The sequence below is a fragment of the Narcine bancroftii genome, chromosome 2 (genome assembly GCF_036971445.1).
Source record: "Narcine bancroftii isolate sNarBan1 chromosome 2, sNarBan1.hap1, whole genome shotgun sequence".
Classification (NCBI taxonomy): domain Eukaryota; kingdom Metazoa; phylum Chordata; class Chondrichthyes; order Torpediniformes; family Narcinidae; genus Narcine; species Narcine bancroftii.
The window spans coordinates 44,550,901-44,567,714 of NC_091470.1; the positions used below are offsets into that span (position 1 = coordinate 44,550,901).

General features: G+C 37.9%; 2 protein-coding genes across 11 annotated transcripts in view; one reads left to right on the forward strand and one right to left on the reverse strand.

Moving 5' to 3' along the window:
- LOC138752862 (tumor necrosis factor alpha-induced protein 2-like) overlaps positions 1-13,747 on the forward strand; it is a 62,539-nt gene extending 48,792 nt beyond the window's left edge. The window contains exon 15 of the mRNA XM_069915480.1: positions 11,970-13,747. Coding sequence (XP_069771581.1) covers positions 11,970-12,126 — 157 coding nt within the window. The 3' untranslated portion in view covers positions 12,127-13,747. The remainder of the gene's footprint in view (positions 1-11,969) is intronic.
- The window catches only part of LOC138753461 (endogenous retrovirus group 3 member 1 Env polyprotein-like), a 182,506-nt gene that overhangs the window by 105,990 nt on the left and 59,702 nt on the right, over positions 1-16,814 (reverse strand). Inside the window, exon 4 of one of the 10 annotated variants that reach the window (XM_069916482.1) lies at positions 7,732-7,932. The exons of the other annotated variants lie outside the window; for them this stretch is intronic. The gene's annotated coding sequence lies outside the window, so the exon portion shown is untranslated. The remainder of the gene's footprint in view (positions 1-7,731; positions 7,933-16,814) is intronic. 10 annotated transcript variants of the gene reach the window in all.

Below are 16,814 nucleotides of genomic sequence, written 5' to 3' on the forward strand. Positions count from 1 at the left end.
AAGGAAGGCTTCAGATTTCTGGATTATTGAGCTCACTTCCAGGGAAGGCAGGACTGTACCAACAGGATGTTTGCATCTGAAATGGAGGGGGACTAATGTCCTTGCAGGATGGTTTGCTAGTGCTGCTCCAATGGGTTTAAACTAGATTTGCAGGGGGAGGGCAACCAGAGTGTCAGAGCAGATAGAGGAGCGGAGGATGGAAAAGATTATGTGAAATTTTCAGGCACCGTTAGAAGTCAATGGGTTGTACGTAGTGGAAATGTTCTCAAGTGGATCTATTTCAATGAAAGGAGTATTGTAGAAAAGGCAGATGTGTGGATTGGTATGAGGAATTATGACATTGTGGCCATTAGTGAAACTTGGTTGCAGGAGTAGCAGCTCAATGTTTTGGGCTGATAGAATGGGGGGGATAAAGGGAGAGGGGTGGCATTGCTCATCAGGAAAATATCTCAGCTGTGCTCAGGCAGGACAGAGTAGTGGGCTCAACTACTGAGACTATATGGGTAGAGCTGAGGAATGGGAAAGATATGGCTACATTCATGGGGTTGTATTAACTTTTCACATATCGACTGGGACTCCCATCTGTAAAAGGGCTAGATGGCTTGGAATTTGTCAAATGTGTTCAGGAAAATTTTCTAAATCAATATATAGAGGTACCAACTAGAGAGAGTGCAATACTGGATCTCCTATTAGGGAATGAGACAGGACAGGTGACAGAATTTTGGGTCCAGTGATCATAATGCCATTAGTTTCAGTTAATTATGGAGAAGGATAGGCTGAAGCCTGGGATTGAGGTTCTAAATTGGAGAAAGGCCAATTTGAGGAAACAGAAAATAGGTGTAGGAGTAGGCCATTTGGCCCTTCAAGCCTACACCACCATTCATTATGATCATGGCTGATCAGTACCCTGTTCCTATCTTCTCCCGATACCCCCTAATCCCCTTGGTCACAAGGGCCAAATCTAATCTACACTTAAATATTGACAAGGAACTGGCCTCAACTACTTCCTGTTGCAAAGAATTCCACACATTTACCACTTTGAGAGAAGAAATTTTTCCTCATCTCAGTCCTAAAAAACTTCCCCCTTATCCTTAAACTATGTACTGTGGTTCTGGTTTTTCCCAGCATTAGAAACAACCTTCCTGATTCTAGTCTGTCAAAACCCTTAAGATTTTTATGTTTCTATAAGATCCTCCCCCCCCCCAATCTTCTAAATTCCAGAGAATACAAGCCTAGTCTATCCAACTTTTCTTCATATGCGAGCCCCTCCATCCCCGGTATCAGCCTAGTGAACCTTCTCTGCAGCCCCTCCAAGGCAAGGATATCTTTCCTTGGATAAGGTGACCAAAACTGCACGCAGTACTCCAGGTGTGGTCTCACCAAGGCCCTGTACAGCTGCAGCAGGATCTCCCTACTCCTGTACTCAAATCCTCTCGCTATGAACGCCAATGTACCATTTGCCCTCCTCACCGCCTGCTGCACCTACACGCCCACTTTCAACAACTGATGCCCAGTAACACCCAAATCTCGTTGCATCTCCCCTTTTCCTAAACAGTTACCATTTAAATAATAATCCTCTTTCCTGTTCTTACCTCCAAAGTGGATAACCTCACATTTATCCACATTAAACTGCATCTCCCATGTCCTGGCCCACTCAACTAACTTGTTCAAATCACCCTGCACTCTCCTAGCATCCACTACACAGCTAACCCTGCCACCCAACTTTGTATCATCTGCAAATTTCAAGATACTGCTATCTATTCCCACATCTAAGTCATTGATATATATTGTAAACAACTGTGGCCCCAGCATTGAGCCCTGCATTACCCCACTAGCCACTGGCTACCATTCTGAAAAGAACCCATTTATTCCTACACTTTGCTTCCTGTCCCTCAACCAATTCTCTATCCACCTTAATACCATACCTCCTATACCATGCTCTTTAAGTTTATACACTAGTCTTCTGTGCAGAACTTTATCAAATGCCTTACCAAAGTCCAGATATACCACTCTACTGGTTACATCCTCAAAAAACTCTATTAGATTCGTCAGACATGATTTCACAAAACCATGCTGACTCTGTGCGATGACACCACTACTTTCCAAATGTACTAAAGTGTCATCTTTAATAACCGATTCTAGCACCTTGCCTACTACCGACGTCAGGCTAACTGGTCTGTAGTTTCCCGATTTCTCTCTCCCTCCATTCTTAAAGAGTGGGGTTACATTGGTCACCCTCCAATCCTCAGGAACTAATCCAGTATCCAAAGAGGTTTGAAACATTATCACCAAAGTATCCACTATTTCCTGAGCTATTTCCTTCAGCACTCTCGGATGCAGACTATCTGTCCCTGGGGATTTATCTGCCTTTAAACCCTGCAATTTAACTAATACAACTTCTCGACTTACAATTATTTCCTTTAGTCTCTCCATCACAATAGATCCCCGATCCTCAATAATTTCCTGTAGATTAGTAATGTCTTCCTTGGTGAAGACAGAACTAAAATAGTCATTCAAGCAGTCTGCCATACCCTTGTTCCCCGTGATCAACTCACCCGTTTCTGTCTGCAACGGACCCACATTTGTCTTAACTAACCTCTTTCTCTTAACGTATCTATAAAAGCTTTTACAGTCACTTTTTTATGTTCCCTGCCAGCTTCCTCTCATAATCCCTTTTATCTTTCCTAATTAATCCTTTTGTCCTCTGCAGAACTCTGAATTTCTCCCAATCATCAGGGATATTATTCTTTTGGCCAATTTGTAAGCTCCTTCTTTGGATTTGACACTCTCTTGGATCTCCCTTGTTAGCCACAGATGCGCTACCCTCCTCGATTTATTCTTCATACAAACTGGGATGTACATTTTCTGCATTTGCTCCAAGCTATCCTTAAATGATTGCCATTGCATTTCTACCGTTAGTCCTTTAAGTACCATTTGCCAATCTATTTTAGCCAATTCACATCTCATACCATCAAAGTTACCCCTCTTCAAGTTCAAAACCTTTGTATTCATATCAACTCTGTCACATTCCATCCTAATGAAGAATTCCACCATATCGTGGTCACTCTTGTCCAAGGGGTTCCTCACAACAAGATTGCTAATTAACCCTTCTCCATTACTCAATACCCAGTCTAGAATGGCTCGTTCCCTCGTCGGTTCCTCAACATGCTGATTTAGAAAACAATCCCGCATACATTCTAAGAAATCCTCTTCAACCTTACCCTTACCAATTTGGTTCACCCAATCTACATGTAGATTAAAGTCACCCATTACAACTGCCGTCCCTTTGTTGCACGCATTACCAATTTCCTCATGACTCCTTCACTAACCTCACTGCTACTGTTAGGCAGCCTGTACACTAGCGTATTCTGTCCCTTTGTGTTTCGCAGCTCTACCCATATGGATTCCACATCCTCTACACTGATGTCCTTCCTTTCTATGGCATTCACCTCTTCCCTAACCAACAGGGCTACTCCACCTCCTTTTCCATTCTGTCTATCCCTCCTGAATGTCGAAATGAGAAAGGATCTAGAATGTGTGGATTGGGATAAGTTGTTTCTGTGCTGTAATGTTCTATGGTTCTATAAAATATATTCAGTGGGATTATTATTTAATTAGCCAATTGAAAATGTTCATTGTTCTGCATATGAGTAATTTTGCAAAGACTCATTCCTGTGATTTCCATTGAGGGTGTATGTTATTTGGGAAAACAAGAGATGACCTCAATTCTTGCTTGACAATTCAAAATTTGTTTTCTCTAGTTAGAGCACTAAGGTTAAATGAGCTCAGGATATGCAAGATGAGGGCACACTTGCGTATAGGATGGCGGTGAGGAGCCGTTGATGAAAATTTTGGGAAAATTGTGTTTGATGGTCAGCATGGATTTGGTAGACCAAAGATTCTGTTTTAGTGCTCCATAACTGCAAGTAAAAACACACAGTAAATGCTAGAGGAACTCATCCAGACTTGCAGCGACCTTAGTGGGAAAAGATATAATACTGATGTTTCGAGCATGAGCCTATCTTCAAGGTATGGACACTGTGAGACTGATTTGAGTTCCTTCAGCAATTACTGTGTGTTTTACTAACATAATAACATAACAATTACAGCACGGAAACAGGCCATTAGGCCCTTCTAGTCCGCACCGAACCAAACACCTCTTTCTAGTCCCACCTCCCTGCACAATGCCCATAACCCTCCATCTTCTTCTCATCCATATACCTGTCCAACCTTTTCTTAAATAATACAATTGACTACGCCGCCACTATTTCTCCCGGAAGATCATTCCACACGGCTACCACTCTCTGAGTAAAGAAGTTCCCCCTCATGTTACCTCTAAACCTCTGCCCCTTAATTCTTAACTCATGTCCTCTTGTTTTAATCTTTCCTCCTCTTAACGGAAATAGTCTATCCACATCCACTCTGTCTATCCCTTTCATAATCTTAAATACTTCTATCAAATCCCCTCTCAACCTTCTACGCTCCAAAGAATAAAGACCTAATCTGTCCAATCTCTCCCTATACTCTAGATGCTTAAACCCAGGTAACATTCTGGTAAACCTTCTCTGCACTCTCTCCACTCTGTTTATATCCTTCCTATAATTAGGCGACCAGAACTGCACACAGAACTCCAAATTAGGCCGCACCAACGTCTTATACAATCTCAACATCACCTCCCAACTCCTATATTCCATGCAATGAATACTAAAAGCCTTCTTCACCACCCTATTCACGTGAGTTTCTACCTTCAGGGAACGATGTACCGTCACTCCTAAATCTTTCTGCTCTTCTGTATTCCTCAATGCTCTCCCATTTACCACGTATGTCCTATTCTGATTCTTCTTACCAAAATGAAGCACCTCACACTTATCAGCATTAAATTCCATCTGCCATTTTTCAGCCCACTTTTCTAATCAGCCCAAATCCCTCTGCAATCCTTGAAAACCTTCTTCATTATCCACTATTCCACCTATCTTAGTATCGACTGCATATTTACTAATCCAATTCACCACCCCATCATCTAGATCATTAATGTATATAACGAACAACAATGGGCCCAATACAGATCCTTGAGGCACACCACTGGTCACTGGCCTCCAACCTGACAGACAATTATCCACTACCACTCTCTGGCCTCTCCCTTTCAGCCAATGTTCAATCCATTTGACTATCTTAAAATTTATACCTAAAGACTGCACCTTCCTAACTAACCTTCCATGTGGTACCTTATCGAAGGCCTTACTGAAGTCCATATAGACAACATCCACTGCGCTACCCTCATCCACATTCCTAGTCACCTCTTCAAAAAATTCAATCAGATTGATCAAACATGACCTTCCTCCCACAAATCCATGTTGAGTGCTCCTGATCAGACCCTGTCTATCCAGATGTTTATAAGTACTATCTCTAAGAATTTTCTCCATTAATTTACCTACCACAGACGTCAAACTTACAGGCCGATAGTTGCCAGGCTTCCTCCTTGAACCCTTTTTAAATAACGGAACCACATGCGCAATGCGCCAATCCTCCAGCACTATCCCCATATCTAATGACATTTGGAAAATTACCACCAGAGCCTCTGCTATTTCCTCCTTCACTTCTCTCAATGTCCTGGGGAAGATCCCGTCTGGTCCCGGAGACTTATCCACCTTTATATTCTTCAAAAGCCTTAAAACTACACCTTTTGTAATCTCTATATTCCCCATATTTACCCAATTTGCTTTTTTTATCTCACATCTCCCAATATCCTTCTCCTTAGTGAATACCGAAGAAAAGAAACTGTTCAATATCTCCCCCATTTCTCTAGGCTCCACACACAGTTTTCTGCTCTGATTTTCTAAGGGACCAATTTTGTCTCTAGCTTTCCTCTTACCATTAACATATTTGTAGAACTCTTTTGGATTAGTTTTCACCCTGCTTGCCATAGTTTTCTCGTACCTTCTTTTAGCTTTCCTAATTCCTCTCTTAAGATTCCTCTTACATTCAATGTATCTTTCAAACATCTCCTTAACTCCATGCTTGTTATATCTAATGTACGCCTCCCTTTTTCTCCGAACCAAGTTTCCAATATTCCTTGAAAACCACGGCTCTCTCAAACCTTTTGCCCCTCCTTTTAACCTAACAGGAACATAAAGCTTTTGCACTCTCAAAATCTGATCTTTAAAAGACTTCCATCTCTCTACTACATCCTGCCCATAAAACAAATTGTCCCAATGCACACCCTGCAAGTCCTTTCGCATCTCCTCAAATCTAGCTTTTCCCCAATCAAAAACCTCAATCCTTGGCCCTGATTTCTCTCTTTCCATAATGACATTGAAGCTGATGGCATTATGATCACTGGACCCGAAGTGCTCGCCAACACTAACTAACCTCCGTCACTTGACCCATCCCATTTGCCAACAGTAGATCTAACACTGCTCCTTCTCTAGTCGGCACCTCTACATATTGTTGTAAAAAACTATCTTGCACACATTTCACAAACTCTAACCCATCCATTCCTTTCACAGAATGTGTTTCCCAATCTATATGTGGAAAATTAAAATCTCCCATAATTACAACCCTGTGCTTATCACAAATATCTACTATCTCCCTACAGATTTGCTCCTCTAGGTCTCGGTCCCCTCCGAGTGGTCTATAATACAAGTGTAACCTCTCCTTTCCTACTCCTCAGTTCCACCCAAATAGCCTCTGTGGATGTGCCCTCTAATCTATCCTTCCTAGGCACCGCTGTAATATTTTCCCTGACAAGCAATGCAACCCCACCTCCTCTTGCCCCTCCGACTCTATCACACCTAAAACAACGAAACCCAGGGATATTCAGTTGCCAATCACATCCCTCCTGCAACCATGTCTCACTAATCGCTACCACATCATACTTCCAAGTATCAATCCACACCTTCAGCTCATCCACCTTTTTTACAATACTCCTGGCATTAAAATATATGAATTTCAGAGATTTCCCAATTTTTAATCCCTGTTTTCCCTCATCTTTAATAACAACATTATTTACTTTTCCTGCCAATTGCCCTTCATCTTCTTCCAGAGCATTTCCCTTCTCTATCACCTGCCCATCCATATTCAAATACTTACTACAAACTTTCTTTGTTTGCATTCTAACCTTCTCCTTACTGCTCTGTACTATTTTGTTCCCTCCCCCCAACCATTCTAGTTTAAAGGATCCTGAGTAGCCCTAGCAAATACCTCTGCCAGGATTCTGGTCCCCCTGGGATTTAAGTGTAACCCGTCCTTACTGTACAGGTCACATCTCCCCCAAAAAAGGTCCCAGTTATCCAGAAACTTAAAACCCTGCCCCTTACTCCACCCCTTCAGCCACGTGTTAATCCTCCACCTCATTCTATTTCTATTCACACTGTCACGTGGCACAGGGAGTAATCCAGAGATTACCCCCTTTGCGGTCCTTCTTTTTAACTCCCTACCTAACTCCCTTTGCGGTCCTTCTTTTTAACTCCCTACCTAACTGCCTGTACTCACTACAATCACACCCTCTCCAGGCTTCTGTGCTTCACTCTATAACTGCAAGGTCAACTCTGATTCTACCCCTGATCCTATTTCTTATATTCTACAAATAAAAACTTGCATTTGTGTAGCATCTTTCATACCCTAAGAAAATCCAAAGTATTTGTAAGCCAATGAATTGCTTTCAAAATTGTCAGTTTAAGTGGTGGATCCCATCAATAGAAAATGAGATAGATAAATAACTATCTTTCTTACCAATTACTTGGGCTCTTTCATCTTCATCCAAATGATTGGACTTTAGTATGATATTTCATAGACACTTTGACATAAAGCACAGTCCTCCTTTCATTCAACACCCAATCAGCAGCCAAGTTATCTGTGCATCCTGTAATACAGCCTGAACCTCTGACTCAGGAATGAGACTCTTACTGTTGCGCTGACCTGACCCTTGACTCCCTAAAGACAAATTAACTTGTGTTTTTAAAAAGCACAATACTTACTACAGTGAGACTATGTTGCAAAAATAAATAGAATATTTAACAATTCTTTGCAATGTTTGTATTTCCAAATCAAGAGAGCATTTTGACTAGAAATTTCCATATTTTTAAAAATTGCAAATATACAAGGATGTAAATGGAGAAATATTTTTGACTTAACCAAATGTAATGTCGTTATAGATTTTCAATAAAGAAAATACATCAGCTAGGATGTATATGTACATGTGACACTGTAACTAGAGAAAAATAAATTGCAAATGCAAGATTTTTTTCCCACCAATCTACTGGCCAAGATTTTAGATTAATAATTTACATCAATATTTCAACTAAACTGAACTTGTTGTGACTAATGTCTAAATAGCAAGGTCAGATTTAAACAGCTCAACAGAAAATGGCCATTAGAAAAAAATTATATGCTGAACTATATATGGAATTAACAGTTAGATACAACACTTAGATGTAACAGGCCAATTAAATTTAAAATATCTTAAAATATTCCAGAAGAGCAAGTCAAAGTACTAAATAATAATTTAAAAAATCAAATTCATAATATCAAACCTTAACTCAAAGAGAAAACCTTATAATAAAAGCAAAATAAAAAGACTAGAACATCCTTATTACTTATTCAGATAAGTATAAGAGCAGTAACCTCAAACAATCTGAGTCTCATGCATCTTGTGAGTTAAAAAAACCACAAACATAGAAATTATTACTGATTCACAGAAGTAGAAGGGAGTTAATCGAGAAATTTCTGAGCATCGGATGGTGAACACAGCCAATGTTTCAAATTGTTTGGGAGTGTAATCCAAGGACATACCAGAAAACAAAGCAAGGGTTTGTAGCCTCCCTTATACAACCTGGGCATAACTTCTTTAGCACATTGTTTCATCACCTCCATGGATAATCTTCAATGATTCTGATTTTCTGTTGACATTGTGTTAACATTCCTCTTAGACAAGATTCACATATTAGGAAGACTTTTACTTGGAAGTAATGTAAACAAAGAATCCCCAAACAAGGTTTATTCCCAGGGGCAAGCTGAGCAGCAAGTAATCTATGAGGCCTGTCTAGTTCAGGCAAAGTAGGTAGCAGCGTTTCACCAAACACTTCTTGAAGTAATTCTGCAAAAAATTTAGCAAGTTGGTCAGATTCCATTTCCTCTTTCAGATCAAGAATTCTCAAGTTGTTAGTCTTCTTCTTGCTTGTAAGTCAGCCACCTACATTAGTAGGAAGTTATTTAATTTGGTTAATTGAATATTAATTGCTTGTATATCATCCAGCTGCAATTCTGTACATTCCGCAAACCATTCAAGAGATGTAATCCATTCTTCATGGTCTTCAGTTATCTTGCAAATTTCATTCAACTTCATGTCTGACAGTGGTTAACATTGGTTTTGATATCTTTAACATCATTCTTCAGTTCCTCAAAGTAATCCATCAAAGTGGCCATTGAATCTGCAAGTGAAGGATTTTCCTCTTCTTTCCTCCCAGCCTTTAGTACTTCTTGTCGAGGTCATCATTAAACAATTGGAATAATTAGTAGAAAAAATCTTTTGAAATAAGGATGTAAGAAGTGGAAGTAATTAATAAATTAGAAGCAATTGCAGTTAGCTGCTACTCCATCAGTTTCCTACGATAAGTCTGATGCTAGAATTGTAAGCAAATTATGAGATGCTGGGAGAACTTGATGGGTCACAGTGCACCCTTGGGTGGAAGTGGACAGTCAATATTTCAGTCTTATCAAGACTACAGTAGGAAGTGTATCAAGGAGGAAAGAAGTTGGAGAGGGGCTAAGACATGATGGGGCATTGGACAGAAAGTGGAGACACAGAGACCACTGAGGAGCGAGGGGGTGAGAAATGTAAGAACAAGAGTAGGCAAAGAAGAGGTTACCTAAAATGAGAAAAATCAATGTTCCTGCTGTAGGGTTTAGGGCAGAGTTTTAAGTAGAATGTCTGACTGTTTCATCAAACACCCACAATCTGTCCACTAGTCTGTCCTTGGCTATATGTAAACTTGGGTGACAACATGTCATAAACCCAAATGGCATGAACATTAATTTTTCAAGTTTGTGGATGTCATGTAATACTACATTTAGAATGTAACATGCATGAAATTCTTTAACTTTGTCTACCGTAAGGAAGAAAGAGAGTCACCACTTTGTCCAGCACCCCTCACAGAAATGAGGCCCCAGCAATGAATGAACTCGCGACCCCTGGTTTACAAGGCCAGTGCTCTAACCACTGAGCTATCAGAGCCTCAGATAAGTTAGCTTACAGAGAGGAGGTTGATAGGCTTGTACAGTGGTGCAAGAACAACAACCTGAGTTTGAATGTGGTCAAGACAAAGATGATGATTGTGGACTTCAGGAAGATGAAGGACCACTCCCCATTACATATCAATGGGTCTGTCATCGAGAGGGTGGGGAGCACAAATTTCCTTGGTACCCATTTAAAGGATGAACTATCCTTGACCCACAACACCTGCTCATTAGTCAGGAAGGTCAGCAACAACTACACTTCCCAAGGAGATTGTGGGTGGCAAGGTGACAATCCTAACAACATTCTTCAGGAACACAATAGAGAGTTTCCTGGCTGGTTGCATCATAGTGAGATATAGTATAGCTATAAAATCAGATCAGAGGTCAGTATGGAGGATGATTAAAACTGCTGAGGTGATTACTGGGGTTACCCTTTCCTCTATCGACAACATCTACAGGAAGTTGTTTAAAGAAGGCTCAGAGAATCATCAAAGAACCTTTTCCAGCTGGCAGTATCTTTGAGAATCTGCCCTAGGAGGAGAGGTTCAGGAGCTTAAAAAAAGCAGGACTGTCAGGCTGGGAAACAGCTTCCTCCTCCAGGCAGTGATACTGTTGAACAATTCTAGAAACTCGTAAATTATTTTGATACATTTATTGTGTGTGCGCCTGTCTGTCTGTCTGCATGATGGCCTGGAGATGCGCTGTTTGTCGGGTTGTATATGTACAATCAGATTACCATAAACTTGAACTTCATTTTACTTTATCCCAGCTATATTTGATTCCACTGTTTCCATCTTTTATCTACTCATTGAGCTGCAATTGATTTCCTAGCTTGGTGGTTATTCTGGAGTGAGTGGTGTCCATTACCATGATGATAATGTGGAATACACAGGTTGGGATATTTCAACTAAAAATCTTAATTTCATTTTCATAATAATTGGCATTGTTGAGTGCAATATTAATAGTACAACTGAAGGGATTTTTCAAGAGTTAAACAGTTATATTCAGTATGAAAGCTGTTAAAATATGGCTCATCTAAATTTTATATCTTGGAAACAGTTTATATACTACTACGATGTTTCAAAAAAAAAACACCTGATACTATTAGGGAACAAAGAAATGCTGGAGGGATTCAACAGTAAAGTAGCATCTATGGAAGGAAATGGCCGAAGTTTTAAATTGGGACCTTTTATCAAAATATTCTGAGTATTTTTTTTAAACGAGTATATGGAAACTATCAATCTAGACTTGCCACATATCAAAAAATTCAAAGTTAAATTATTCTCATGAATATTTTGATTTGTGTCCATGAGAAATCAAATGTAATAAATTAAAATTGTTTTAAAATCAGAAAATCCTATGAATACTCAGAGAAAAATTATTAAAATTAATATACTATATCTGTGACTACAGATGCTGCTTGATCTATTGAGCTTTAGTAGAATGTTCTGTTTTTCTTTCAGACTTCGAGCATCTGTACATTTTTCATTCAAGATTTATTAATTGTTCTATACACCACCCAGCAACCCCCCCTCCCCCAACACCACTACCATTCTTAATTAAAACCTTGATTCAGGAATTCCACTAACTTGGACAATCATTCAACACTTTCATTGCTGAAAATGACTGATAGAATATGATTTGGGGCTGTACTTATCAATTATATTGTATACGCTGTTAATGCAGTAAAATTATTTGTGGCCATTCACTCTGATCAAATATTCCACTCTCCACAGAAAAGAACACATTGAAGCCATCTTGTACATTAAAGGGAACATGAAAAAGTCAGATGAAAAAAAGATTCTGAAGATTCTTAGCAGCCTCATGAACAATGCAGACACTTCAATGGACATGAAACTCTTTAGCAGTCCTACTACTCTAAAGGCTCTCTGAGATTCAACACATCGCCAGAAAACCATCACAGTGGTTTTCAATCTGCAGATATTTATAGTTTCATCACTTTGAGGAAAAAAACATTTTAATTGCCTGCTTGTCACGTCTCATGGCATATGTGGATGGTAATTGCCACATAAATTACATCACTGTTAAATCTTTCCCTAAACCAGAAACCTGATTGCTGAACATCTATCAACAAAGTACTTGCATTTTCATTTTTTTATCCTTAGGATATCTAAATGTATCTAGTGATTTCTGACCAAGTTCTTGCTGTGTCACCTTGAAAAGTACATCAATTTGGCTCAAGTGGATAAACTCATCGGGCAGCAAGGCTTGGATTTAGAGGTCAGTCTTCAGATGATGAGTTAAGATGAGTTGTTAATGGTCTACCATCCATTTGCTGTTGTAACAACCTATTGTTTAAACACAGAAGGTGAGCAAGGAGTGGCAGGTTATATTGCCAAATTTGTCCTTCGGTTGGAAGAGAAGTCAATTTGATGGAAAACAGAGGCAGATGGACTTGAAGATAACTGCTACTGTAATAAGAATAGAAAATACTGGAATTATTCAGCAGGTCAGGCAGCAACTGTGGAAAAGGAAACAAAATTAGCGTTCAGGGATAACGACCCTTTGTCAAAATGAGAGAAAGAGTAAACGTGCTACAGAAGATACGATTCTTTATGATCCAAATGTCAAAGTCCTAAGAATTAATTTCTTGAAGGTAATTCTAAACACACAATTCATATTATCCACTGAAAATATAATAAATTGATATTTCCTATAGAAAAGCTGAAGTTTCAGCTGAATTGAGTGGTTGTTTATAAAGACATCTGCTTTTTCATGGTCAAATGCTACATAATGAACCAGTTTAATGATTTACATTTGGGCTGATCTCAAATGTTTACTTGATTGCCTTTGAAAATTTTAAGAAAGTATACATTCTTATATTTGTTTAATTTGGCAAGTGAACAAAAGAATGTATCAACTGTAGATTAGAATATGAAGTAACAGCTGAGATTCTGTTTGAAGAGGTGTCATTTTTTGTTGTGTGGGCTTTGGAAAGTAGGTATCCAACCAAACCTGCGGCATTTGTGAGTGAGGAAACAGGTTTGGTAGGTCTCAAAGGCAAGGACTCTGAACACAGTTTTGGTAGGAAAGAATTTTATTTACAGAAGACAAGTTTGGGAAATGGTAACTGATGCAACACACACACACACACACACAGTTCACAGCAGCCGTGGGAAAGAAATAGCAGACAATAACAAATGTGGGGAAAATAGCATGGAAACAAAAATCCACACAATGAACTGGTACATAAAATGATCAAGGAAAAATCACTATGATGCCCCACCCCCCCCTTGACTCAGTGCAGGCATGACTCAAGGGACATTAATTAAATGCTCCAACACTGTTTTTTAATTTTTTTATTTTTCACACCATAAACCACATTGACCAAGATACATACATTTTCCTTTTCAAATATATAGTGTCATTTTCTCTTCCCATCCTACTCCCATCCCACCCTCCCTACCTCCCCCCCCATTCATTTAAAGTACAGAATCTAAGATACATTAAACCAGTCAAACAATGTTGTCATTCAATAAAAATAAACAAGAAATTCCACTGAGTCAATTCTTTTCATTTCTTTCTCCTTTCGTTATTTTAGGTGGTAGATGTCCCCGGTAGGTTTTCTCTATTGTGTTTCATGTATGGCTCCCATATTTGTTCAAATATTTCAATATTATTTCTTAAATTATATGTTATTTTTTCTAATGGAATACATTTATTCATTTCTATATACCATTGTTGTATTCTCAAGTTATCTTCTAATTTCCAAGTTGACATAATACATTTTTTTTGCTACGGCTAGAGCTATCATAACAAATCTTTTTTGTGCACCATCCAAATCAAGTCCAAATTCTTTGTTTTTTATGTTACTTAGGAGGAAGATCTTTGGGTTTTTTGGTATATTGTTTTCTGTAATTTTATTTAATATCTGGTTTAGATCTTCCCAAAATTTTTCCACTTTCTCACATGTCCAGATTGCATGAATTGTTGTTCCCACTTCTTTTTTACAACGAAAACATCTGTCAGATACTGTTGGGTCCCATTTATTTAACTTTTGAGGTGTAATGTATAGCCTGTGTATCCAGTTATATTGTATCATACGTAACCTCGTGTTTATTGTATTTCTCATAGTTCCAGAGCATAACTTCTCCCATGTTTCCTTCTTTATCTTTATGTTTAAATCTTGTTCCCATTTTCGTTTAGTTTTACCCTTTGTTTCCTCATTCTCCTTTTCTTGCAGTTTAATATACATATTTGTTATAAATTTTTTGATTATCATTGTATCTGTAATCACATATTCAAAATTACTTCCCTCTGGTAACCTCAGACTGCTTCCCAATTTGTCCTTCAAGTAGGATCTTAGTTGGTAGTATGCCAACACTGTTTCTTGAGTTATATTATATTTATCCTTCATTTGTTCAAAGGATAGTAATTTATTTCCTGAAAAACAATTTTCTATTCTTCTGATCCCTTTTTTCTCCCATTCTCTAAAGGAAAGGTTATTGTAAAAGGGATTAACTGATTTTGCGTCAGTATTAGTTTTGGTAATTGGTAATTTGTTTTATTCCTTTCTACATGAATCTTCTTCCAAATATTGAGTAGATGATGTAATACTGGAGAACTCCTACGTTGTACCAATTTTTCATCCCATTTATATAATATATGTTCAGGTATCTTCTCCCCTATTTTATCTAGTTCTAATCTAGTCCAATCTGGCTTTTCCCTTGTTTGATAAAAATCTGATAGGTATCTTAATTGTGCGGCTCTATAATAATTTTTTAAGTTTGGCAGTTGTAAGCCTCCCTGTTTATACCATTCTGTTAATTTATCTAGTGCTATCCTTGGTTTCCCCCCTTTCCATAAAAATTTCCTTATTATTTTCTTTAACTCCTTGAAGAATTTCTCTGTCAAGTGTATTGGCAATGCCTGAAATAGGTATTGTATCCTTGGGAAAATGTTCATTTTAATACAGTTTATCCTTCCTATTAATGTTAGTGGTAAATCTTTCCAATGCTCTAAATCGTCCTGTAATTTTTTCATTAGTGGATAATAATTGAGTTTATATAGATGGCCGAGGTTTTTATTTATTTGTATACCTAGGTATCTTATTGCTTGCATTTGCCATCTGAATGGTGATTCCTTCTTAAATTTTGAGAAATCCGCATTATTCATTGGCATTGCTTCACTTTTATTTGCGTTAATCTTGTAACCCGACACTTCTCCATATTCCTTCAATTTCTTATGTAATTCTTTTATTGATAATTCTGGTTCTGTTAAGTATACTATAACATCATCTGCAAATAAACTGATTTTATATTCCTTGTCTTTTATTTTTATCCTTTTTATTTTATTTTCTGTTCTTATCAATTCTGCTAGTGGTTCTATAGCTAACGCGAACAATAAGGGTGATAGTGGTCATCCCTGCCTTGTTGATCTGCTTAAATTAAATTGCTTTGATATATATCCATTTACTGTCACTTTCGCCAATGGCCCCTTATATAATGCTTTAATCCAATTAATATACTTCTCTGGTAAACTGAATTTTTGCAATACTTTGAATAAATAATTCCATTCTACTCTGTCAAAGGCCTTCTCTGCGTCTAAACTGCTACTGTTGGCACTTTACTCCCTTCTATTGCATGAATTAAGTTAATAAATTTACAAATATTGTCTGTTGTCCGTCTTTTTTTAATAAATCCAGTTTGGTCTAGATTTACCATTTTAGGTACATAATCGGCTAATCTGTTTGCTAATAGTTTAGCTATTATCTTATAATCTGTGTTAAGTAATGATATTGGTCTATATGACGCTGGTGCAAGTGGATCTTTCCCTTTGGTATTACTGTAATTATTGCTCTTTTGCATGAATCTGGTAAGCTTTGTGTTTTGTCAGTCTGGTTGATTACTTCCAGGAGGGGAGGAATTAATAAATCTTTAAAAATTTTATAGAATTCTATTGGGAATCCATCCTCTCCTGGTGTTTTATTATTTGGTAGTTTTTATATTATCTCTTGTATTTCTATTATTTCAAATGGTTCTGATAATTTATTTTGTTCCTCTATTTGTAATTTTGGTAGTTCAATTTTAGTTAAAAATTCATCTATTTTGTCTTCTTTCCCTTCGTTTTCAGTTTGATATAATTGTTCATAGAATTCTCTGAAGTTTTCATTAATCTTCGTTGGATTATATGTGATTTGTTTGTCTTTTTTCCTTGATGCCAATACCATTCTCTTAGCTTGTTCTGTCTTAAGCTGCCATGCTAGAATTTTGTGCGTTTTTCCCCTAGTTCATAATATTTCTGTTTTGTCTTCATTATGTTCTTCTCCACCTTATATGTTTGTAGTGTTTCATATTTTATTTTTTTATCTGCCAATTCTCTTCTTTTAGTTGTATCTTCCTTCATTGCTAATTCTTTTTCTATATTTACTATTTCCCTTTCCAACTGCTCTGTTTCCTGATTGTAGTCCTTCTTCATCTTGGTTACATAACTTATTATTTGCCCTCTGATGAACGCTTTCATTGCGTCCCATAGTATAAACTTATCTTTCACTGATTCTGTATTTATTTCAAAGTACATTTTAATTTGTCTTTCAATTAATTCTCTAAAATCCTGCCTTT